Source organism: Trypanosoma brucei, chromosome 3 (genome assembly GCF_000002445.2).
Source record: "Trypanosoma brucei brucei TREU927 chromosome 3, complete sequence".
Taxonomy (NCBI): Eukaryota; Euglenozoa; class Kinetoplastea; order Trypanosomatida; family Trypanosomatidae; genus Trypanosoma; species Trypanosoma brucei.
Window position 1 is genome coordinate 1578934 of NC_007276.1, and position 24187 is coordinate 1603120.

Sequence of the window (24187 nt, forward strand, 5' to 3'; positions counted from 1 at the left end):
CACGAAATATGTGGAATTGGAGAGGTGCGGGAAAACGGTTGGAAAGCAGAAAAGGGGGAATGCACCGCAAAAAAAAAAAAAAAGAAAACAAAAGAGAAAGAAGAGAAAGAGAAAATAAGGAAGGAGAAAAGGTGTATGAGTGTGTGTATATTTATATTCGTTCGTTCGTTCGAGTTATGTTGATGATTTTTGTACCGAACTATTTCATGTGAAAAAAAATTAAATAAATAAATATATATATATTTATTTATTTATATTAATCCTGAGTCTTACAGCATCTTAGAGTTCACTGAACATGAAACTTGAAACAATTGGTTGTCTCCATTAGTCTTTTTCTTATTTTGTCTCTCATATTTTTCCTCTTTCTTCTTTTCCTTTTGATATTTATTCTAAACTTATCGCGATGTGTAAAAAAAAAAAAAGAAAGAAAGAAAGGAAGGAAGAAAATAAAAATGCTAGTTAGCGCCAGCGAAACGTTTAAAGATATGATTCACAATACCTCGTCTGCACTCATTACCGTCGCTGTGGGTTGTGTCATTATTGTGCTTTTATGGTTCACAGTGTGGAGTACAACACTTAAAGATGTTCCTTTCATTCATGAATTTTTTAACGCATTTACTCGACGCACGGGGTCAAAAAAAAAACCGCAAGTACGCACGAAAAAATGTACCGTCATCTTCAGGTGATTTGCAATTTTTTTTCAAAAAAAGAAAAAAGAACAAAAACAAAAAATAAATTAAAGAAAAATGAAGAAAAATGAAGGTGTCGTGACGTACAGCTCCCCCTCAGATGAGGAAGTGGAATGGGGTTTGGAGAAAGTGTGGCTAAACTTATTTCACCACTTCCTTTTTTTTTTAATATTTTGGTGTTTTTTTTTTTGTGTGTGTGTGCGTGTGTGCGTGTTTCTTATTTATTTTTATTTTTTTCTTTTTTTCTTTTTTTTTTGGGGGGGGGTGGGAGGGGGGCTACTTACTTATATCATGAAAGAACTTTTTTAAAAAAAACAAAAATAGAAAAAAAGAGAAAAGAAAAGAAAAGAAAAAAAGAGGGCCCCTTCTTCTTCTTATTATTATTATTTTGCTTATTAGACACATATGCTTTTTTCATGATGTCCTGAGAAAGTTTTTAAAGCATTTGGAAGGAAGGGAAGGGAAAAAAAAACCCCTCCCCCCTCCCATCACACACACACACACACACACGAAATATGTTTTACGTTTTTGTGATAATGTTCATGCAATGCAGCGATTTGAAATATTTTAAGAGTTGTTGTTTTTGTTTTGTTATTTTCATTTTTGTTTGACGTTTGCGTTTATTGAATTCCTTTCTTTGTTTTTTTTTATTTCGTTGTTGTTTTTTCGTTGTTATTGTTATTATTGTTATTATTGTTCACACTGTTTGCTCGTAATACCTTTCTCTCGTCTGTCACTGTTATATTTTGCACAGTTGCCATTGTTGTTACCCTTATGTCCTCATATCTTTGCTACGTTATTTGTGGCAATTCCTCATGTCACATGTAATATATTTAAATCTTTTTTGTTCTTGTTTTTTTTTGTTTTATTCTGTTGTTGTTGTTGTTGTTGTTGTTGTTGTTGTTGCGGTGGTATCTTTATTTCTTCCTCTTCTTTTTTGTTTAAAAAATATATATATATATATATATTTTTTTCCTTTTCTGTTCTATAGTTAAGTTTCATTGATAATCTAAACAAACTTATAGATTCCCCCCTCTCCCTCATTCATAATACACTAACGATTTGTTTTTGTAATACCCATCCAATGGCAATCAAATCACGAGGAGTTAAAGTTGTAATTATAGTTTTTATTGCCGTGTATGTGTTAACAATTACAAATGTTCTCATTAGTTTACATCGTTTCCACCAAAATTCCCAAAAGGAGGTGGTTAAAATTCAACGAGATGAACCATTACCAGATTTTGAGTACACCGAAGATGACAAAATGGCGTTAGAATTTGTAACACCGCATATTATAAAGAAATGGCGGAATCATAATTATCTCGTAGCACTCGGTATTCCTTCACCAGATAATGAAGAGCGACGGCGGCGGAGACAACTTCAACGGGACACATGTTGGAAATATCCGGGAGTTGCCACCGTAGAAAATAATTTTGAAGGAGATATGCTCGTAGCATATGTATTGGCTCGTCATCCACAATTTGATTACAAATATTCACCTGAATTGAAGGATGAAGCAAATAAATGGCGGGATGTCATTACGCTCCCCATAAATGAAGGTCGTGTCACAACTAAAAAGAAATTAGGAGAAGTTGCGCATTGGGGAATTGATGCGGAAATTGGTATGAGTCGAAAAATATATTTGTGGTTTGAATTGGGAGCGCGCCTTCTTCCGAAAACAAGTTATTTCTCTAAAGGTGATGATGACGCGTTTTTCCATTCACCGCAGTACATTATTGATTTGAGAACTTTACCGCGTCGTGGTGTTTATTGGGCATTTCATTGGCGTATAAATCCAGTGAGGCCTTTTATATTTGGCCGTGGCCTCTTGTACACCATGTCGAGAGATGTTGTTAATAAATTTGTAACATATGAACCGGTACGCCGCCTTGTGCATGTGCCATTCAGTTTTGATCGGCTTCTTGAATTTAAGCAATCCATTATGGAATATGAAGATGCCATGGTCGGTCATGCACTTTCTTATCAAAATCCAGAAGAATTATTATTTGTGAATGAAAGTTGCTGCCGCTTCATCATATTGAATGGTAATGAGTGCAAGCCACCGAAAAATAACAATTTTGTAGTAGTTCATGGTATTCAAGAAGAAGAATACGCAATAATGATGGAACGCTTTAAAAATTACACAACTCCCGTTCCTGTTCAATTTATTCCCTCAAAATATGGTTGGATGGCCAATTGCACATTACCACCAGATCCACAACGGCGGCGGGATGCGGAATGGACGGCATAACTTAAGTGCAACAATAACTTTCATCATCATCATTATCTCCTTATAAGTTCCTTTTCCTTATTTTCTTGTTATTGCTATTGTTGTGCCGGTTCTTCTTTGTTTTCGTTTTAGTTTTTTTTTAAAAAAAACACTCCTCACACCTGTTTTGTCCGTATAAATGCGAATATATAAATAAAGAAGGCAATTTATCCAATTTGCATTTTTGAAACGGTGATGGTGGGCGTAAATTCCGATTTTTTTTATGATTTCCCTCACGCACACGCACACACACACACTTCCAAAAAAAAAAATGCGTCCCTGTTACTTTAATAAATAAATATATATATATATCCTCATTTAGAACTGTGTGGTCGAAGAACCAAAAAAAAAAAATGAAAATTTTTGATTGCTGCACTTCACTTGATTTTTTTTTAAAATAGTTTTCATTTTGAGTCTCAGTTTCTCCCTTTGGTTGATCTCAGCTAACAGTTTGTTCACTACTCTCCTTCTGAACATGTTAGGCTCAGTATGTTATTTTCTTTTTTTTTGTTTTGTACTGTAAATGCTTTTGAAAAAAAAAGGGGGTGAAGGAAATGTGTGCGTCAATTCAAGTGTCATCATTTTATATTTAAAAAAAAATGTCAATTGGAGGTGTAAAAAAAAAAACATTTTTTGTTTAGCGAGTTCATTTCCATGTATTTTCGTTCCATTCATCATCTAAATAGTTGTTTGTTATTTATTTTTCACTCTTTGCTTTGACTGAATTTTACTTAGGTTGGAAGTGTGTTGTAGTTTTTAGTTTACAGTTTTGTTGCTGCCGTTTTTTAATTTTTTTTCTATAAAAAAAAGGAGCTTTGAGAAGAAAGGGAAACGGCGCATTTAATTTTCACACACTTTTCTCTTTCAGTCCTGAAAGTTGAGAAGTGGATGGGCACATGTTAACGGTATTTAACATTGATATGATTTGCAGGTGGATGTCGTTTGGAAATTAGAGGGAGAGGAACTGGAAATATAATCGAGTGATGATGCGCAGCAGGAAATGCGTGCCACAAATTTGAAATTAAGAAATGATATCAGTTGTTGAAACATGGAGGCGAACAGGAGAAAATATGAAATAACGAATATGACAAGAAGTAAGCGTTACTCGCATAAACAACCCGCTGCGCAGCAGAACAGAGAAAGCGAGAGAGGAAGAAGATGATGGTTTAATTATAGCAGAGAAACTAATATTTGGATGACTCCAAACTAAATTGCTGAAATGTTGGGAATGATGACATTAAACACGTTTTTTTTAATACTTGCCGTTTTGGTGGATTGCAAAATTTCGAAGATATTTATATTTGGTTGATGAATGTAATGCTTACGTAGTGAAGGGTACATGTTCTAATAGAGGAGACGCGCGCCTGAATCAAATGTTTATTATAACGCTGTCATCGAGCGCAGGTTAATTGACAAACTCTACATGTAGAATATATACATTTCTATACCATTGTGTCTTTTCCGTACTTTTTATCCAAAAAAAAATACATAGACATAACAGGTGTTTACACGATGGCTAAGGTTGATACGCTGCTTGTATCAATTTTATTGCTCTTTTTGTGGCTATCAGTGGGTGTTTATGCAAACCAGCAGGACGGTTCAGCGGTTCCTATACCAAGCTGTGGTGAACGAGAGGAAGTTGACAATATTTTAAAATCTCTTGATAGAATTAAGCGCCTCAATTATGCGAAGGCAAACTGTACACTCGAGCGGTACGCCCCAAAAAATTTACATAAAGGGGGTAACTGTACGTTATGTGTCGACGGATTTTGGTGCGTAGACAAGCATATTTGCGTGGTTGATACTCTACTGGTTTTTTTGGGTGTGCGTCCACCGCAGGCAGTTGAAGAAAAGAAAGAAAAGTTGGATCCGGATGACAGTTCCGCACCGAATGGAAACGATGAAAATCCCCTTCCCGCAAGTGATGCCCCCGCAGCCCCCAGCGGGCCCAAACAAAAGCAGCCGGATGATGCGATTAAAACACCAGGGGGAAATGTTAAGGACTCGTCACCGGATGTTGTGCAGCATCAGATTTCAACAAAAGGAACTTCTAACACTAAAATTAACAGAAAAAATGAAGTTGCGGACACGGAACAACCTACGGACCAGCAAAGAAGCATATCTCGACGCCCTTTCACACTCATTCGTTCAATGGATGCAATACTTTTTTTTGTTGTTGTCTAGAACTACGGTTTTGACTACTAAGTTTTTTTTAAAAGGTGAATGTTTTTAAACAGGTCAATTGTGGAATTTGAAAATATGCAGAAGCGGTTCATGGGTATTTGAAAGCATTATGTTGCTATGTTTTTTTTTCCCGCGCCGCACGCAATTTATGAACAAAGGGCGGCAGGTAAATATTGTGATATGCGGTGTGTAGCAAACTGTACCAATAATGGAATGTATGTACTCGTTTACGCGTCAAAAGGGGGAAAATGTTTGGCTTGAGGGTGTAAATTAATGATTGGAACAAACTCATTAACACAGAGAGAAACTTAAGAGCAGCAAAATACAACACAGTCTTCCGTGAAATAGCAATAGGGAAAAGGGGAAAACTGCACTTCCAACAAACCGGATCGGGGAAGAATAGAGATAATATAAAAGTTGGGGATCCCGCCAATCAAATTGGTTGTGTTCAACAAATTCAACAACAGATGTCCATTCGAGCAACTGAAGGGATTAAGAGGATGCAACCGGCTTCTCAATTTAAACATGTGGAGAGCGTTTGGGGAAACCCTGAATCCATCGGGGCTCTCAAAATTCCACACGGAGCTCAAAACTGAACTAACTGAAGAGGGTTAGTCAACATCAGTAAAGGTTTGATGTAAGCATTGAAGAAAGGAGGAGGAGGAGGAGAAGGGAAAAGTGTCATAAATTCACGTCTCATATTCCATTTCCCTCTTTATATCTTTGTTGTTTGTTACAATTGAATATCTGGGGCTCTTTCACTCGGCATGCCTTTCTCGTATTGCATCCCGTGGTATATATTTTTGGAAATATTATGCCTCAAGTAAATAAAGCGCACGCGTGTGTCACCGTTCAAAGCAATGTTTACGTGTCATTTGTTAAAGCACTGGTCTCACTTACGTCCCCTCGGCCCATAATTTTCTCTGCTCTGAATTTAAAGAGGATGCATTTATGACCTGGTAGGGTGGAAGAAACAAAAGAATTTAAAAAGGGGGAACAGTAAAAATAAGGTAACGATGAGTTAAGAGGGCGCTGCTTGAATATTGCTAATGCGGCACCTTTGTAACATCGCAACATTTTGGTGTAAGAAGGTTTTCTTTGTCAGCATGTGGTATGATATATTGCATAATTATGCCTTTGGTGGATAAGGTTTACCGTGTCTGTATGCTGGATTTTTATAATGAAGATTACTCCACAAATGTAAAGTAAAAAAGGGGGAGTAATTTATAAACGATAATTCTGATTCGCGATAATTTCGGTAGAAATGGTATTATTTGTTTGATTTGGGTTGAACAGTCGAAACGTGTCACATTTTTCATAGGTTGTGGGGCGTTTAAAACTGTGATTATGGTCGGGTAGATTGTGTTATATATGTGAGACTGTGAAGCCACCAGGTGGATTATAAGAGGGATTTGATAAATTGGGAAACATAAATTCGTATAACTTTCGGTTGTTGACATAATTGAGTTTGCTTTTTTTTTTGATAATGGTTACAAGAGCGTGATGGAACTGTATCCGAGCAAATATGTCGGGATATCACCCGGAAATTTCAGAGGAATGGACTCTGATAGAATGTTAAGTTTAAATGAGCTGAAAGTGAGCGCTGCGTGCACTGTGCCCCCAGAAAATGTATCGAGCAGGGATTCCAGTCCCTTCCCTGCGGTCTCTGGAATCTGCGTCGTGCGAATATCAGAAGTGCACGTTTTCTGCAGAAGGTTGCGGAAAATAAGAAACAGAGGTTGCGTTTTTGTAATTGAATTGTGTGACTAGTGTGGTCACCAAAATATGCGCATGTGACATGTTATGCCCGAAATGAAGCGCATATGATTCTTTCAAGATTCATATCTTGGTGGTACTCTATTATTATTTTTTTTAATTGAAGCTTGAAAATTCTCAAAGGTGAGTAAGGCTGGGTAAAGGGAATATGCGCATTGGGAAGTATTGCGTCGTTTTTCTGCTAGTGTGGACGCAAGCAACCAAGAGAAGCGTGGGAAAACCCACAAATATTATAAATCAGGAAGAATTTAAAGCATTATGTGCTTTCGTGAATTTGGCGAATGAATCGGTAGACTACGCAGGTCTCGAAGCCGAAATCAGGGACGCGGCAGCAGATATCGGGGCTATTTTTCTTGCGTCGCAGCAAGAAAGCATTTCGAAATTGAGGGAGCAAATTGAGATCTGGCGCGAGGTTGAAGCAACCAATAACGGAGGGAACAACCGAGGCATTAAAAAGTGGAGTGTTTGGGAGGAAGCGAGAAGAAAGCTAATAGATGAAGGCGGAACAAAATATGTGCAATGGGTTGAATTGGGCTTGAGTGATGCTGAGAAGCAGAAGATAGAGGAAGCTATGGATGAGACAGTCAAATGCATGGCGGAGGAGAACGGCTTGTGGGACACTTTGCGGGAAATGCCAGTAAAAGGAAGTATAACAAAAGCAATATTCGGATCCAGGGAAAGGCAAGTGCAGATTATGAAAGGACGCGGTAGCCGCGAAACCGCTTGTGGCAGGGGATTATTCCCTGGAGACTGGGCGGGCACGGCATTGAGCGCTGACTTACTGTGCCTGTGCGCCGCTACGGAACGCAGGGCCGCCACCAACGAGGGTTGCTGCACAGGATGCGAGACAGGGGGAAATGGCGTTGCTTGGGATCCAAGGGTGCATAGTGAGGAGAGGTGGAATTTGCTTAGAAGTAAATGTGAAAAGGTCAGCAGCGGTACTCCCCTTTCAAGTCGAGCGCTGTCGGTTGCGGAGAGTACATTTTTCAACCAACTGAAGATCTCAAAAGGGTCAACATCAGGAAGACCAACGCTACTGGGTAAATTTGGAACTAGCTTTTCCGTGGGTTGTACCGGGGAAATCACCGAGAAAGAGGGACGTTGCGTTCGGTATAGCCACAGCCATGTTGACAGAAATAATCCAGCGCTACCCTGGCTTACAAACTTAAGGGAGGCGGCAAATGCAGTAGATCAGTTGAATGCAGTTGATACAAAGCTCAAACATCTACGCGTTGGTATAGCCACCTTCCACACGAAGCATGTTGATTTTAAATCGCGTGAAAAAGGAAACGGCGGCGACCCTATTCTGGGAAGCGGTGGCGTAGAGGGTGAAGTTAACACCAATGAGTCAACGAAGGCGAACACAAACGATGGTAGAGCAAAAAAGGCTGGTGAAAGCAAAAGAACACCTGTCGACAACATTTCACATAAATGCGAAGGTTATAGGCAGGGAAAAACATGCAAAAGTCGAAAAGTGGAAACGGAATGTGACTGGGAGGAGGGTACATGCGTTGGCTCTGCCAGTGAGCCAGTCACTTCGCCTCTGAGGCAAAGACCACCTACTTCAGGGAAGGTAAACTCCATTAGATGCTCACTGAGTTTGTTTTTAATACTATTATAGTCATCGTGAGCGAAACCATTATTAAGAATGGTTTAGGTTATAAAATGGTTTAGCTAACTATTTTATTCGATCTACAGGGGGAGATATGTGTTCTTACTTTATTATGTAGGACTGCTTTTGGTGGTTATCATGATTATGTTCTTTCAGTATGTAGGCTGCCGCTGGAACCCACACATTTAAGCTGATCATGCCTCCTATGGAAGGTTTTATGGGGGTAAAATACAGGGTGTTGTGGACTAGTTTTACCTCGAAAGGGGAATGTACATCAAGAATCCGGGGGCTGTCCTTCATATCTATTTGCTCCCTGTGTGCAACTCGTTTGCTGTGAAGAAGAGTGGGGCGTTTATTCACTATTTTGTTTTTTTCTTTGCGACAACGTACTCCGAGTACTAAGGATGGACATCCACTGAGAAGTTATACGCTGGCTGGTATATGCTTTTGGTGGAGTCTATGTATACCTTGGCGCATAGAGATGGCGAAGTTGGGAAGGTGAGCGCGTTGTGTTGTCTTTGGTAAGCTAGTATACTGCTGTAAAGCGAGTTTTAATGACGGGGGAGTATTTACGGTGCGGGTATTATGTTGCTTGGATTGCATTCTTAGGAAAATTTGGACGGAGAAGTGTTCAGTTGGGAAGATTATTACCACGAAATGGAGTGGCATTCGCGAGTGTGTGCAGGAAAATATATCCTCGTAGAAAGTGTGCTGATGGGACAGTACATTTTCGTGGGGAATATAAGGCTCTTTACCACAGTATTTTTGTTGCGGGGATAACTGGTTACTCACTGGCACCAAGTGCCGCCAATCTCAAGCTCATGTCGTTGTTGGTGTTGCCTCTTTCAGTGAGAGGCAACGGCACAGACGAAGGTACATCAGCGGGTAGTGTTGCACAGCGCATAGGTTAAGGGGAATTCATTTCGGTAAGGAATTCCGCTAAACACCGGCAGCTCGAAAATTACGCACCGCTAAAGTGATAGTTGAAGCTTCAACCGCCTAAAGTTACCGTTGGAAAACAAAAATGCAATATGTGCAACAGAGGTCTTGTTTGCACATGGAAATGGGCCTGTCTTACCGTTGAACTTTCCGGCGATTTTGGAGTCACACGGCTGCCAGCCCGTCAGGTGTGCAACCAAAAGGCAACCTCACTCTGAAGAATCCCACTGCCGCATTTGCAGGTGGTAAAACTGCAATGGATAGCGGTACGGAACCGACTTCAGAAGAACGAACTGCGAGGCATAACAGCGGGGGAACGGGCACCAAGGGAGAAAGAAGCAAGGTGGTTTTCCGTGCCGCAGGGTATGTCGCTCCAGGGAAACAGGTATCTAGTTCGACTCCTGCAAACTCTCTTAACAGCGGCGCTTGTTCCTCGCCCCATATCACCACTGACCGAGGAGCAAGCATTTTCCACTCCTCATCATACCCAATCTATCATACAACGAATCCGATTGTTATGTCCTTTTTATACCATATAAATATATCTTCTCTTTCAAAGCAGTAAAGTGCTGGAGGAGGTCAATACGGAAACATTTATAATTATAAAAATTGTTTCTACGAATCATTTTTCTAGAGGAAGTGCATAGAGATGCCAAATTACCCTAACCCGAACCAATTGAAGAATGTTTGAATGTGCTGAAGCACTCTCTCAAAAGATGGAAGAGGAGGTACGACATTGCCCAAATAATACAACTCCGTGTTGAAAGTAGTGAATTGAAGTACAGGCACGGATCAACATTAGCTCGCATCAGTTTTCACGCTACAAACTAAGTCTTTTAATTGGGTTAGTGCAGCAGCCGAGATAAGCGCTGAGGTTATCAACTTGATGGAAGTAGTGTCTGTCACAAACAAACCTTCGAGGTGCGGAGCAGAGGTCTTATCGGCACGTATATTACAAATTTCGGGGAGAAAGGCTTAGGGAAAAGTAAGATTATCGTACAAACACCCGTCAGTTGGGGGTTCGTCAAGAAAATATAAGTCAGATAGATTATAAATTAGGAATCGGGATGTATACATTTTTTTACATGATAAATTTTGGAGCAGCGGAAGTAAAGGTTTCCATGGGTAGAAGATGGGGATGTGCACGGCTAAGGTGTTGGTGTTTTTGATACTGGCATCCAGGTAGCAAGTGTAAAGGGTGCTAATTGTGATGAGTTGAAGATTCTTCGTGGTTTCCTGAGGCCTGTTTGGGGGTATTTAAATGTGGTTGACGAAGGAAGCAAGGAACGCGTTACAGGCACTTGAAACCAAGGAATCGAGTCCTTACTGGGGCGATATCCCATGGCACCGATAGGTTGTAGAACAGAAAGCACACATTCAATCAGCGACGAATGCAGCATTTGTTCCGTGTGCGAGGAAAAAGTGAGCAACGTACTTAAAATAAACCCCGAAAACCCTTTGTCAACACCCAGGACAAAGCAAAGCGACTTGAGCAACCACAAAGAATTGACGAATTTGGTCGAACAAGCCTCTGAGCTGTACATGAAAAACTCACTGAAAGTCAGAGTGACGGCAGAAGATTTTCAAAAGGATGCAGAGGAAATACTCTACGGTATAGAAGACAAAAAAAAGTCCAAAAGGTATGGAACTAAGAAGGGAGCAGGCTTGCGGTAAAGAAGTATCAAGCTGAAACAACTACTTTCGGCGTGCGCTAACTATAGACCTGATGTGCTTGTGCTTTCCCCCAGAACTACCTTTAGCTGCCGCGTTGTGTTGCGATAGGTGCAACATGGAACCAAACACCGCGACCTGGGACGTAGAAACCTCCACCAAGATAACCGATTTTATGATCGAAAAATGTGGAGATTGCCCGCTTCCATAAGTGAGTTTTGTGAAAACTATGAAGAAAAACTTCGTGAAGCTAAATGATCTCGGAAAGTTTAGGAAGAAATCCAGAGGAAAGGCTTTCTGTGCTGTAGGTTGGGACAATAGGGAAGATATGCAGAGTTGCTCGGGAAGAACAAAGTCGGCAACCTGTGCGCAGTACAACACAAGCGAAGGAGGTCTTGCCTGGGGAGAGGTGTCTTAGCTAAAAAAAAAAACTAATGAAGTTACAAAATCAATTGCGAGATTTAAGACAATATGGAACTCAACGGAAAATGCAAGAGGCAACAACTAAACTGGAAAGGCAGATTGATACTTTTTCGAACAGGGAGGTTGACGAGGAACTGGAGCACATTCAACTGGTACAAAAACATGAGCCACCCGCAAAGCATCAGCATCCGTCTCCACGCGTGGAAGCAACGGAAGGTAATGACAAACAAGTCATGACCGAAAACTTAAACAGCAAGCCTAACGATAGAGTTAGGGCACATGCTGCGGAAGGAAACTCGGGGAATCCTGTCTTGCAACAGGGAAATGAGTCCAAAGAAATCCCACATCAGCCACAGCGACCAAAAAGCGGCACCCAAATTGTTCCGCCTCTTAAGGTTCTTTTGCTTTTCCTGTAGAACAATACACAGGTTTTTATGTTCATAGTGATAACAGTTTGAACAACCAAATTCTCTACGGAATTCCGGAAGCTGACTTTCGATTGGAACCACTATCCTATTTCCCCTTTCTGGAAAAGAACTACTGGTAACGAACAGAGCACACTCAGGCTCTACAGGATCAAACTCACTGGGAAAACTATTGTCACTAAGGGTGAAAAAAAAAAATCGTGGAGCACCATCAGTGTACCTAATGGTTTCATTTGAGTGGCAAATAAATAAAATCAAAACATGAAGGAATGGGAAAGTAGTTCATTTCGGCGGAGTACGCAGAAGGTGCGAGGCTGTTGCGCTGTTAAAATAATATCTGAAACTCCACCAGAGTAGGCAACACTCGTCTTGAGAGAAAAATAACGGACATGTCACAAAAACAAATGAAAATTTCAGTCTATTGCCTATTAATCTTTTTATGATGGGTTGAATGTGAAACTACCGTAGATTTTTTCGTTCTGACTGACTGTAGGAGACAAAAGCACTTCAAATGCGCTCTCCGGCAATAACGGCCAGCGACGAGGTGAAGTGGAAGCTACAGTGAGTGACAGGTGCGTGAGAAGCGTTAACGTAAATGCCTTCGTTCACCTGTGTACAAAATGTTAAAACGTGACAAAGGAAGCGACCTCAGAAAAATACGTAAAAGTCGCGAGAACATATGGATCGACAAGGCAAAAAAAAACAATCGCTCAAATCCGAGATGGTGGAGGAGAGATCGAGTATTATATCGATAAAAACCACATCAGCGGTGCACACCAAAATAACGAGTGAAAGGCACACGTGAGCACAAAAGTGCGCGAGATCTAACCTAATTTAGCGGATAACCGCAGTGCTACTGCGAAAAGTAAAAGGGGACACCTCACACCAAGAAAACAACTGTGTGTTTCGTGCAAGTTTAGAAGGGAAAATGGTAAGACCGTGACACAAAGGATCAGAGAAGTTTTCACAGTATTTTTAAAAATATGCACTCACAAAAGCTGCCGCACAAATCAGTGAGTTGCACCATAAAACCTCAAAAATATCCGCCGATAACACAACCGTGCGGTTAACCACCCGTAAGAAACAATGGACTGTGTCGCACCGGCGAAAAGGAGGTAAACAAGTTCAGAAATATGAAAAAAAAAAAGTGTATGTGACGTGCGACTGTTACATCCCTTACAGAAGAATCAATACCCGTGACTACATTATGAACCCGGAAGTTGTATTAAGCGTCAGCCGGACGACTAAACCAGGGTGTGGCATGCATCACTAACCACACACGCATAAACACAAAGGGAAAGATTGCAAAATTATATCACAAGCCCCAAGGAAACACTCGAATACCATTGATCAACCAAAAACGAAGGAATGTCTAATAACATGCAGACAGCCTTCACCAGATGGGATGTTGAATGCAGAGAGCGTTGGTTGGGAGTATATGGCATGAAAATCGTACGGACGAGAAGCAATCAAAAGTTAAATGTCACCCTTGGTGGTTCGGACAAACAGTAGTTAAGAAGTGGTAACAAGCACAAAGCGCAAAGAACAAAAGGAAGGGAGAATGATGCCAAAAAGTGAAGATGACGACCGCCGCTGAAGAGCGTGTGTATGTGACCTACAACCGGAGAAAAAAAAGGAGTCTAGCAAAAAAAAAAACGCAGCAGAGGATGCCGAGTCGAGCTAAGTTAAGGAGGGGGAAATAAAACTTGAAGCCAAAAGTACAAACCCGGAGAAGAGTAAATGTTCCCACACACTACCGGGTGATCGATCCGGAGTTAGCACCTAATTTCCGCTAACTCTTTCTCAAGTTATTACCATATTTTTACGAATATCGTTGTTTTAGCTTGCGAAAATTGTCCCGAAAGTCATCACTAGAACAAGAGTATTTTCCAGCTGCAACACCCCAAACTGTTGAGAAAAAAAAAGTTGCACCGTCTCACTTATAATAAAAAAATATCAAAAAATATATTGGAATTCAATCAAGAACACCACTTTTCTTCTATTTATGTTTCCTTTTAAGAAGAGGAGCGATGGAGAACAAATATTTAGTGTGGTGCATGTTTTTTTGTTTAACGGTTGTGGGGGGCAAAGCTAATGCAGTGAAAACAACGCTAAAGAAAGAAACGAATTGCCACACAACTGTTAAAGCACTGTTCAACAAACGTGAAAACTGTCATGATCTGGCCTCCGATGCAACGAAAATAAATGAGGATGTTGACATCGGAACAGATGCAGATAGATGGACTGCTTGCACATGGTTAGAATATGATAAGAGGCGTACGGAGACACAATGCATATTGAGGTTTAACAACACATATGGAGAGAAATTAGTATGCACCTACGAAACAAAGGGCAATCGCCAAGACCTAAGTTGCAAACCAGAGGGTCGTTGCGAAGACGCTCGCGAGCGGTACCTTTTAGGGGAAGAAGGATGTCCGAAGCCTGCACCACGTGAAGAACCAAAAAGAAACAAAACCGAAAGGTGTCTTGATGAGGTTTATGGGTCATTCAGCGGTGACCAGGAGTGTGCGAAACTTAAAATAGGAAGCGAGGTCGCCGAGCAAATTATATTCAGGGAGAACGGAGATGACAAAACACCAGAATGTATAGAAGCAAGTGGCCCCCCAGAGTCGAAAGTGGTTGGAGAAGCATGCGTAATAAAGTTGCGAACCGAGCCACACCCATCAGAATATATTTGCAAAATGGAGGGTTCTGGTGAGGAAAGGAAAATAAAATGCACAAGAGAAACATCGAAAACAGTTCCTCAACCTACGACCACAAGGAAGAGACGAGGCAGTACTGGATCCATGCGCAAAAGAAGTGACGACGGTGGTAACACTGAGGTCACCCTGAAAGAAGATAAAGACAAAACACAAGATGAGGATGAAGGCCAAAAAGAAGAAAGAAAAGAAGAAAGCGGTGAAGAAACTGGTACAGCAAAAGCTCGAATCAAAAGCAAAACTTATTGGAAATCAAATAATCCTATTATCATGCTTTTAACACTTTCGTTATTGTTGCTTTAATACTGTTTAATAATAAACGGTAATGTAAACTGTTTGGAAGAAAGTATGCTTTTAACGGAGAAGGGAAGTGAGTGTATCAAAACATTTTTCTTGTAAGACATACATTAAGGGAACATTTTTATGTTTTTTTTTTGTCACGCGTCACTGCTGTAAAAAAAACTTCTTGCGCTCAAGTTGTATCGAAAGTATTGAATTTTCAACGATGTTGTTCGGTGGGGAAGGTAAGGGGAATAGGATATATAGTTGTGTCGGGGACGGCGTTCTGTTTGTTGAAAGGGGTAAAGAGAGGAAAAAACCCTACACCGGGTGAAAGTAACTGACTGATGAAGTTCGTTTGGATCGATAGACAAGTGGAACTCGCCGCAAAAAGGTTGTAACAGCATTTAACCGGCACATGCGGCTTAGCGTTTTAGGTTGAGAAATGCACGTATAAAGGCACGGATGCTCAGGAAATACCCTTATTTCTGATAACATAATTGGACGCTAAGCTAGAGAAGGCACAACACCAGATTCGAGAATACAACAGAAAAATGACGGGCGATGGCACCGACGAAGAGGAACAATTGAAGCGGGTCGCTGAAATCGATAACATCAATGCCCACGGCAGCCTCCTCTCGACGCGCGGACAAAACAAGAAAAAAAAATGCAGCTTCAGAAAAAAAAAAAAATGTTTCTTTGGGAAACCACTTGAAACTGTTGAGGAAAAGAGGGTTTGCCACGCCCAGCCGCTAATGATAATGTGAAATGGAAATTTACAGTATCCATTTAACCTACAATATCATGATTCCTACACCTTTATCATTCTTCCTTTAGCGAAAACAAAATGAGGAAACAACATGTCATATACTACGTATTTTTCTGCTTAGGAGCCATAGGAAGCAGAGGAGAGACAGAACCAATAACAATACAAAAAGGAACGGAGTGCCACAAAGCATTGGAAACAGCGTTCACCACGCCCAAAAACTGTGAGAATGTAAGCACAGCGATAAGCGAAATGCCTGAAAATGTTAGCATTGAAACATTCCCGGGGGCATGGACCGTGTGTCAATTCATGGAAAACGAAAAAGAAAGCACAGTCACGCAATGCATTTTGAAGTTCGAAAACGCAGAGGGAAATCGAATAGCGTGCACCTACGAAACCGAGGGCGGACAAGGAAACGTAAGCTGCACACAGGAAGTGGATGCTCCGGTGGCTTATCATCCATACTGTGAGGGAGCCGAATACGATTATACTTATCATGACGAAAGCCACGGTCATGGGAGCGGGGGCTATGAGCGGCGTTGTCCCGAGCCGGGTCCACGTCCTGCGCCACTGAATGAAGAAGCTCACAGGTGTGTTGCCGACGTCCTTGTTGCATTTGGTGGTCACCATGAATGTGCAAAACTCTACGGCACAGATCCGGCACTCGATCCTGAAGATGTCATCTTCGGCGAGAAAGGAGATGACAAACCAAAATGCACGGAGGCAGATCGACCCGAGGTGTCCACATTGGTTGGAGAAGCATGCGAGGTAAAATTGCGGACCAAACCAGAACCAGACGAATACTTGTGTAAGGTAGAAACCTCTAACGGTAAAAGAAAAATAAAGTGTACCCCCAAAACACCAAAAACAATTCCTCAACAAGCGGACACAGTAAAGAAACCAGATACCACTGAATCCATGCAGAAAAAAGCTGACGATGGTGGTAAAACTGAGGTAACACCAGAAGTAAAAGATGGGCAAAAAGATGAAAAGGGTGGGAAAGAAAGGCAAGAAAAGCAAAAAATGGAAAATAATACTGGAAAAAGCAATGAAGCAGCGACAAACACTAAAACGCAGGCTTCTTCTTGGAAATCAAATAATCCTATTATCATGTTTTTAACACTTTCTTTATTGTTGCTTTAGTATCATTTAATAAACGGTAATGTAGACTGTTTTGAAGAAAGTATGCTTTTAACGGAGAAGGGAAGTGAGTGTATCAAAACATTTTTCTTGACAGACGTACATTAAGGGAACATTTTTATTGTTTACTTGCCATATTGCACTGCTAAAAAACTTCTCGTGCTGGAGTTGCGTGCGAAGTATTAGATTTCTTCACCGATTCTTTTTTGTAGCGAAGGTAAGGGGAATAGGATATGTAGTTGTGTCGGGGACGGCGTTCTGTTTGTTGAAAGGGATAGCAGGAAGAGAAAACTCTACCCCGGGTGAAAGCAACTGACTTGTGCAGTTCGTTCGGATCGATAGACAGGTGGAAATCGCCGCAAAAAGGTTGTAACAGCATTTGATCGGCACATGTGGTGTAGCGTTTTGGGTTGAGAAATGCACGCATAAAGGCACGGATGCTCAGGAAATACCCTTATTTCTGATAACATAATTGGACGCTAAGCTAGAGAAGGCACAACACCAGATTCGAGAATACAACAGAAAAATGACGGGCGATGGCACCGACGAAGAGGAACAATTGAAGCGGGTCGCTGAAATCGATAACATCAATGCCCACGGCAGCCTCCTCTCGACGCGCGGACAAAACAAGAAAAAAAAATGCAGCTTCAGAAAAAAAAAAAAATGTTTCTTTGGGAAACCACTTGAAACTGTTGAGGAAAAGAGGGTTTGCCACGCCCAGCCGCTAATGATAATGTGAAATGGAAATTTACAGTATCCATTTAACCTACAATATCATGATTCCTACACCTTTATCATTCTTCCTTTAGCGAAAACAAAATGAGGAAACAACATGTCATATACTACGTATTTTTCTGCTTAGGAGCCATAGGAAGCAGAGGAGAGACAGAACCAATAACAATACAAAAAGGAACGGAGTGCCACAAAGCATTGGAAACAGCGTTCACCACGCCCAAAAACTGTGAGAATGTAAGCACAGCGATAAGCGAAATGCCTGAAAATGTTAGCATTGAAACATTCCCGGGGGCATGGACCGTGTGCCAATTCATGGAAAACGAAAAAGAAAGCACAGTCACGCAATGCATTTTGAAGTTCGAAAACGCAGAGGGAAATCGAATAGCGTGCACCTACGAAACCGAGGGCGGACAAGGAAACGTAAGCTGCACACAGGAAGTGGATGCTCCGGTGGCTTATCATCCATACTGTGAGGGAGCCGAATACGATTATACTTATCATGACGAAAGCCACGGTCATGGGAGCGGGGGCTATGAGCGGCGTTGTCCCGAGCCGGGTCCACGTCCTGCGCCACTGAATGAAGAAGCTCACAGGTGTGTTGCCGACGTCCTTGTTGCATTTGGTGGTCACCATGAATGTGCAAAACTCTACGGCACAGATCCGGCACTCGATCCTGAAGATGTCATCTTCGGCGAGAAAGGAGATGACAAACCAAAATGCACGGAGGCAGATCGACCCGAGGTGTCCACATTGGTTGGAGAAGCATGCGAGGTAAAATTGCGGACCAAACCAGAACCAGACGAATACTTGTGTAAGGTAGAAACCTCTAACGGTAAAAGAAAAATAAAGTGTACCCCCAAAACACCAAAAACAATTCCTCAACAAGCGGACACAGTAAAGAAACCAGATACCACTGAATCCATGCAGAAAAAAGCTGACGATGGTGGTAAAACTGAGGTAACACCAGAAGTAAAAGATGGGCAAAAAGATGAAAAGGGTGGGAAAGAAAGGCAAGAAAAGCAAAAAATGGAAAATAATACTGGAAAAAGCAATGAAGCAGCGACAAACACTAAAACGCAGGCTTCTTCTTGGAAATCAAATAATCCTATTATCATGTTTTTAACACTTTCTTTATTGTTGCTTTAGTATCATTTAATAAACGGTAATGTAGACTGTTTTGAAGAAAGTATGCTTTTAACGGAGAAGGGAAGTGAGTGTATCAAAACATTTTTCTTGACAGACGTACATTAAGGGAACATTTTTATTGTTTACTTGCCATATTGCACTGCTAAAAAACTTCTCGTGCTGGAGTTGCGTGCGAAGTATTAGATTTCTTCACCGATTCTTTTTTGTAGCGAAGGTAAGGGGAATAGGATATGTAGTTGTGTCGGGGACGGCGTTCTGTTTGTTGAAAGGGATAGCAGGAAGAGAAAACTCTACCCCGGGTGAAAGCAACTGACTTGTGCAGTTCGTTCGGATCGATAGACAGGTGGAAATCGCCGCAAAAAGGTTGTAACAGCATTTGATCGGCACATGTGGTGTAGCGTTTTGGGTTGAGAAATGCACGCATAAAGGCACGGATGCTCAGGAAATACCCTTATTTCTGATAACATAATTGTACGCTAAGCTAGAGAAGGCACAACACCAGATTCGAGAATACAACAGAAAAGTGAAGACGGGTGATTTAAGCGGGTCACTGAAATCAAGATCATTAATACAGACGGCAGCATCAGTGGAGGGGGAAATATTTTTTTTAATACTTGAAACTGTTGAGGAAAAGAGGGTTTGCCACGCCCAGCCGCTAATGATAATGTGAAATGGAAATTTACAGTATCCATTTAACCTACAATATCATGATTCCTACACCTTTATCATTCTTCCTTTAGCGAAAACAAAATGAGGAAACAACATGTCATATACTACGTATTTTTCTGCTTAGGAGCCATAGGAAGCAGAGGAGAGACAGAACCAATAACAATACAAAAAGGAACGGAGTGCCACAAAGCATTGGAAACAGCGTTCACCACGCCCAAAAACTGTGAGAATGTAAGCACAGCGATAAGCGAAATGCCTGAAAATGTTAGCATTGAAACATTCCCGGGGGCATGGACCGTGTGTCAATTCATGGAAAACGAAAAAGAAAGCACAGTCACGCAATGCATTTTGAAGTTCGAAAACGCAGAGGGAAATCGAATAGCGTGCACCTACGAAACCGAGGGCGGACAAGGAAACGTAAGCTGCACACAGGAAGTGGATGCTCCGGTGGCTTATCACCCACACTGTGGGGAACATGGAAGTGACCATGGTTATGATAACGGCTATGATGGTTATAATGGCGTGGCGTATGGTGAACTGGGTTGTCCCGAGCCTGGTCCACCTCCTGCCCAACCGAACGATGAAGCTCACAGGTGCATTGCCGACGTTTTCGCTGCATTTAGTGGCCACCTTCCATGTGCAAAATTCTACGGCACAGATCAGGCATTCGGTCCTAAGGAAGTCGTCTTCGGCGAGAACGGAAATGAAAAACCAGAATGTGCAGAAGGAAGCGAACCCCCGGAATCCAAGGTGGTTGGGGAAACATGTGAAGTAAAATTGCGGACAAAAAAACAACCAGAAGAATATGTATGTAAGGTAGAAACCTCTAACGGTAAAAGAAAAATAAAGTGTACCCCCAAAACACCAAAAACAATTCCTCAACAAGCGGACACAGTAAAGAAACCAGATACCACTGAATCCATGCAGAAAAAAGCTGACGATGGTGGTAAAACTGAGGTAACACCAGAAGTAAAAGATGGGCAAAAAGATGAAAAGGGTGGGAAAGAAAGGCAAGAAAAGCAAAAAATGGAAAATAATACTGGAAAAAGCAATGAAGCAGCGACAAACACTAAAACGCAGGCTTCTTCTTGGAAATCAAATAATCCTATTATCATGTTTTTAACACTTTCTTTATTGTTGCTTTAGTATCATTTAATAAACGGTAATGTAAACTGTTTGGAAGAAAGCATGCTTTTAACGGAGAAGGGAAGTGAGTGTATCAAAACATTTTTCTTGACAGACGTACATTAAGGGAACATTTTTATTGTTTACTTGCCATATTGCACTGCTAAAAAACTTCTCGTGCTGGAGTTGCGTGCGAAGTATTAGATTTCTTCACCGATTCTTTTTTGTAGCGAAGGTAAGGGGAATAGGATATGTAGTTGTGTCGGGGACGGCGTTCTGTTTGTTGAAAGGGATAGCAGGAAGAGAAAACTCTACCCCGGGTGAAAGCAACTGACTTGTGCAGTTCGTTCGGATCGATAGACAGGTGGAAATCGCCGCAAAAAGGTTGTAACAGCATTTGATCGGCACATGTGGTGTAGCGTTTTGGGTTGAGAAATGCACGCATAAAGGCACGGATGCTCAGGAAATACCCTTATTTCTGATAACATAATTGGACGCTAAGCTAGAGAAGGCACAACACCAGATTCGAGAATACAACAGAAAAATGACGGGCGATGGCACCGACGAAGAGGAACAATTGAAGCGGGTCGCTGAAATCGATAACATCAATGCCCACGGCAGCCTCCTCTCGACGCGCGGACAAAACAAGAAAAAAAAATGCAGCTTCAGAAAAAAAAAAAATGTTTCTTTGGGAAACCACTTGAAACTGTTGAGGAAAAGAGGGTTTGCCACGCCCAGCCGCTAATGATAATGTGAAATGGAAATTTACAGTATCCATTTAACCTACAATATCATGATTCCTACACCTTTATCATTCTTCCTTTAGCGAAAACAAAATGAGGAAACAACATGTCATATACTACGTATTTTTCTGCTTAGGAGCCATAGGAAGCAGAGGAGAGACAGAACCAATAACAATACAAAAAGGAACGGAGTGCCACAAAGCATTGGAAACAGCGTTCACCACGCCCAAAAACTGTGAGAATGTAAGCACAGCGATAAGCGAAATGCCTGAAAATGTTAGCATTGAAACATTCCCGGGGGCATGGACCGTGTGCCAATTCATGGAAAACGAAAAAGAAAGCACAGTCACGCAATGCATTTTGAAGTTCGAAAACGCAGAGGGAAATCGAATAGCGTGCACCTACGAAACCGAGGGCGGACAAGGAAACGTAAGCTGCACACAGGAAGTGGATGCTCCGGTGGCTTATCATCCATACTGTGAGGGAGCCGAATACGATTATACTTATCATGACGAAAGCCACGGTCATGGGAGCGGGGGCTATGAGCGGCGTTGTCCCGAGCCGGGTCCACGTCCTGCGCCACTGAATGAAGAAGCTCACAGGTGTGTTGCCGACGTCCTTGTTGCATTTGGTGGTCACCATGAATGTGCAAAACTCTACGGCACAGATCCGGCACTCGATCCTGAAGATGTCATCTTCGGCGAGAAAGGAGATGACAAACCAAAATGCACGGAGGCAGATCGACCCGAGGTGTCCACATTGGTTGGAGAAGCATGCGAGGTAAAATTGCGGACCAAACCAGAACCAGACGAATACTTGTGTAAGGTAGAAACCTCTAACGGTAAAAGAAAAATAAAGTGTACCCCCAAAACACCAAAAACAATTCCTCAACAAGCGGACACAGTAAAGAAACCAGATACCACTGAATCCATGCAGAAAAAAGCTGACGATGGTGGTAAAACTGAGGTAACACCAGAAGTAAAAGATGGGCAAAAAGATGAAAAGGGTGGGAAAGAAAGGCAAGAAAAGCAAAAAATGGAAAATAATACTGGAAAAAGCAATGAAGCAGCGACAAACACTAAAACGCAGGCTTCTTCTTGGAAATCAAATAATCCTATTATCATGTTTTTAACACTTTCTTTATTGTTGCTTTAGTATCATTTAATAAACGGTAATGTAAACTGTTTGGAAGAAAGCATGCTTTTAACGGAGAAGGGAAGTGAGTGTATCAAAACATTTTTCTTGACAGACGTACATTAAGGGAACATTTTTATTGTTTACTTGCCATATTGCACTGCTAAAAAACTTCTCGTGCTGGAGTTGCGTGCGAAGTATTAGATTTCTTCACCGATTCTTTTTTGTAGCGAAGGTAAGGGGAATAGGATATGTAGTTGTGTCGGGGACGGCGTTCTGTTTGCTGGAAGTGGCAAAGGGAGGAAAAAACAAACAAACTTGTCAGATGGGAGTGGCTTTCAGGAAAACCTGTACAGTTGAAACTGGGGAAGGGAAAGTTACGGAAGGATAAAACAAATTGTGTAATCGAATTCGTCGCTGATGATAAAACAAACGAACGGAGTTCACCACCCTGAAACCGTAGCTGCGTCTTCCTCCGTCACATACGACACAACAATGTAAGCCTAATGTTGCTGGTATAAGGAAACGCATTGTTGCGCAGGAGACGCCCACGGCCATGGCAGTTTAATTGGACGCTAAGCCAGCGAAAGAACTATGCCAAACTCGAGAGCACGACAGTGATGGCTGGTGGCGCTCACGAAAATGTGTGATGGCAGGAACTCGCTGAGTTCAAGATCGTCAATGCCAACGGCAGCATTCCCTCGACACACGGAAGAAATAAGCAAAAAAAGAGATGCTGTACACAAGCTATATGCCAAAGCCGAACTCAGCCATTGTTGTCATGACGCCAAGCGGGAAAGAGAGCCAACGGCAACTTGCAAATGCAGCGAAATAAGGATCGTTGAGAAACGACTTGGTGTGGACACCATGGGCGAAAGTTCACAGGCGCAGGAAATACCGGCGGTATATTCGGTGACGAGGCCTATGGTAAAAACCGTCACGCTATCCTAGCGCAGGTATTGGGGTGATTACGACGCGGGTGAGGGAAATGGGAAGAGGTGCAAAATGTCAGGAAATTCTTGAGAGCGTGCGAATTCTGCAAAGGTAAAAAGGACAGCAGTCGTTGACATCGGGAACAGAAGGAAGACGCAGCTTTTAACAGAATGCCGGAAGGCGCGAGCACAGCCAAACAAATGGCAAGACGAGCTGAGAAGGCTACTGGCCACACTCTGAAATGGAAAGCCGCAGCGAGGGTGGGGGGAAACGCGCAGGTTCAGAGAGTTTTACCGGAAGAAGTCGAAAAGATGGCGAAACCTTCAGGAGTTAAAAATGTTTGGAAAAGGACAAAGCGGAGAAAATATCAGTAGTCGCCGGGAGAAAATGCAGTGGCTGTCTTCGGACTGGTTTAGTTCGCGTCGCGACAACGACACCTCATATATAAAATTTCCTGAAAATAATGACGATGACGGCGAAAAACTCTTTTAAAACTCTTTTTTTCACAATTCCCCATTATTTTCATCTATTCCACATAACCTGTAGACGACCATGACTTGAGGTGAAAACCAGTTACACATGGGACGTTCTCGCGTCATTCCTCGTACCGGTTATTTCCATCATGTACCGCGAGGGCCATTGCACAGCGCATCATCTTCCGTTGACAGATGTTGTAGTTGGATTCCGTGTCCGGCTGTTTTGAAACGTTACGTCGGCCACCGTATGCCAGATTCCTCCTTTGTTATTGTTTTCGTTTGTGTAAAAACGCCGATACAGATGCAATTAGCAGCTCCAGTGTGACAATTGGA

At 41.8% G+C, this 24187-nt stretch overlaps 9 protein-coding genes across 9 annotated transcripts, besides 19 other annotated features; all 9 read left to right on the forward strand.

Annotated features, from left to right (window-relative positions):
- Nucleotides 1-24187: part of a sequence feature (sequence corresponds to BAC RPCI93-2H15) that runs on past both edges of the window.
- Nucleotides 70-131: a sequence feature (A-rich).
- Nucleotides 212-261: a sequence feature (AT_rich).
- Nucleotides 412-446: a microsatellite.
- Nucleotides 703-757: a sequence feature (A-rich).
- Nucleotides 869-878: a microsatellite.
- Nucleotides 879-903: a microsatellite.
- Nucleotides 904-945: a microsatellite.
- Nucleotides 999-1048: a sequence feature (A-rich).
- Nucleotides 1179-1199: a microsatellite.
- Nucleotides 1263-1342: a sequence feature (T-rich).
- Nucleotides 1344-1387: a microsatellite.
- Nucleotides 1561-1595: a microsatellite.
- Nucleotides 1638-1657: a microsatellite.
- Nucleotides 1774-2940, forward strand: Tb927.3.5660 (UDP-Gal or UDP-GlcNAc-dependent glycosyltransferase, putative; the record flags this gene model as incomplete). The annotated part of the gene is made up of 1 exon (XM_839063.1): nucleotides 1774-2940. The coding sequence occupies one exon, from the start codon at nucleotides 1774-1776 to the stop codon at nucleotides 2938-2940; it is 1167 nt and encodes a 388-aa protein (XP_844156.1).
- Nucleotides 3245-3270: a sequence feature (AT_rich).
- Nucleotides 3539-3559: a sequence feature (AT_rich).
- Nucleotides 3740-3767: a sequence feature (AT_rich).
- Nucleotides 4471-5142, forward strand: Tb927.3.5670 (hypothetical protein; the record flags this gene model as incomplete). Its single annotated transcript, XM_839064.1, has 1 exon — nucleotides 4471-5142. One exon carries the CDS (start codon nucleotides 4471-4473, stop codon nucleotides 5140-5142), a length of 672 nt encoding a protein of 223 aa, XP_844157.1.
- Nucleotides 7067-8539, forward strand: Tb927.3.5680 (variant surface glycoprotein (VSG)-related, putative; the record flags this gene model as incomplete). Its single annotated transcript, XM_839065.1, has 1 exon — nucleotides 7067-8539. One exon carries the CDS (start codon nucleotides 7067-7069, stop codon nucleotides 8537-8539), a length of 1473 nt encoding a protein of 490 aa, XP_844158.1.
- Nucleotides 13929-13958: a sequence feature (AT_rich).
- Tb927.3.5690 (hypothetical protein, conserved) lies at nucleotides 14019-15011 on the forward strand (the record flags this gene model as incomplete). The annotated part of the gene is made up of 1 exon (XM_839066.1): nucleotides 14019-15011. The coding sequence occupies one exon, from the start codon at nucleotides 14019-14021 to the stop codon at nucleotides 15009-15011; it is 993 nt and encodes a 330-aa protein (XP_844159.1).
- Nucleotides 14842-14915: a sequence feature (GA-rich).
- Tb927.3.5700 (hypothetical protein, conserved) lies at nucleotides 15835-16896 on the forward strand (the record flags this gene model as incomplete). The annotated part of the gene is made up of 1 exon (XM_839067.1): nucleotides 15835-16896. One exon carries the CDS (start codon nucleotides 15835-15837, stop codon nucleotides 16894-16896), a length of 1062 nt encoding a protein of 353 aa, XP_844160.1.
- On the forward strand, nucleotides 17713-18774 carry Tb927.3.5710 (hypothetical protein, conserved; the record flags this gene model as incomplete). The annotated part of the gene is made up of 1 exon (XM_839068.1): nucleotides 17713-18774. One exon carries the CDS (start codon nucleotides 17713-17715, stop codon nucleotides 18772-18774), a length of 1062 nt encoding a protein of 353 aa, XP_844161.1.
- Tb927.3.5720 (hypothetical protein, conserved) lies at nucleotides 19525-20589 on the forward strand (the record flags this gene model as incomplete). Its single annotated transcript, XM_839069.1, has 1 exon — nucleotides 19525-20589. One exon carries the CDS (start codon nucleotides 19525-19527, stop codon nucleotides 20587-20589), a length of 1065 nt encoding a protein of 354 aa, XP_844162.1.
- Nucleotides 21405-22466, forward strand: Tb927.3.5730 (hypothetical protein, conserved; the record flags this gene model as incomplete). Its single annotated transcript, XM_839070.1, has 1 exon — nucleotides 21405-22466. The coding sequence occupies one exon, from the start codon at nucleotides 21405-21407 to the stop codon at nucleotides 22464-22466; it is 1062 nt and encodes a 353-aa protein (XP_844163.1).
- On the forward strand, nucleotides 23088-23396 carry Tb927.3.5740 (hypothetical protein; the record flags this gene model as incomplete). The annotated part of the gene is made up of 1 exon (XM_839071.1): nucleotides 23088-23396. One exon carries the CDS (start codon nucleotides 23088-23090, stop codon nucleotides 23394-23396), a length of 309 nt encoding a protein of 102 aa, XP_844164.1.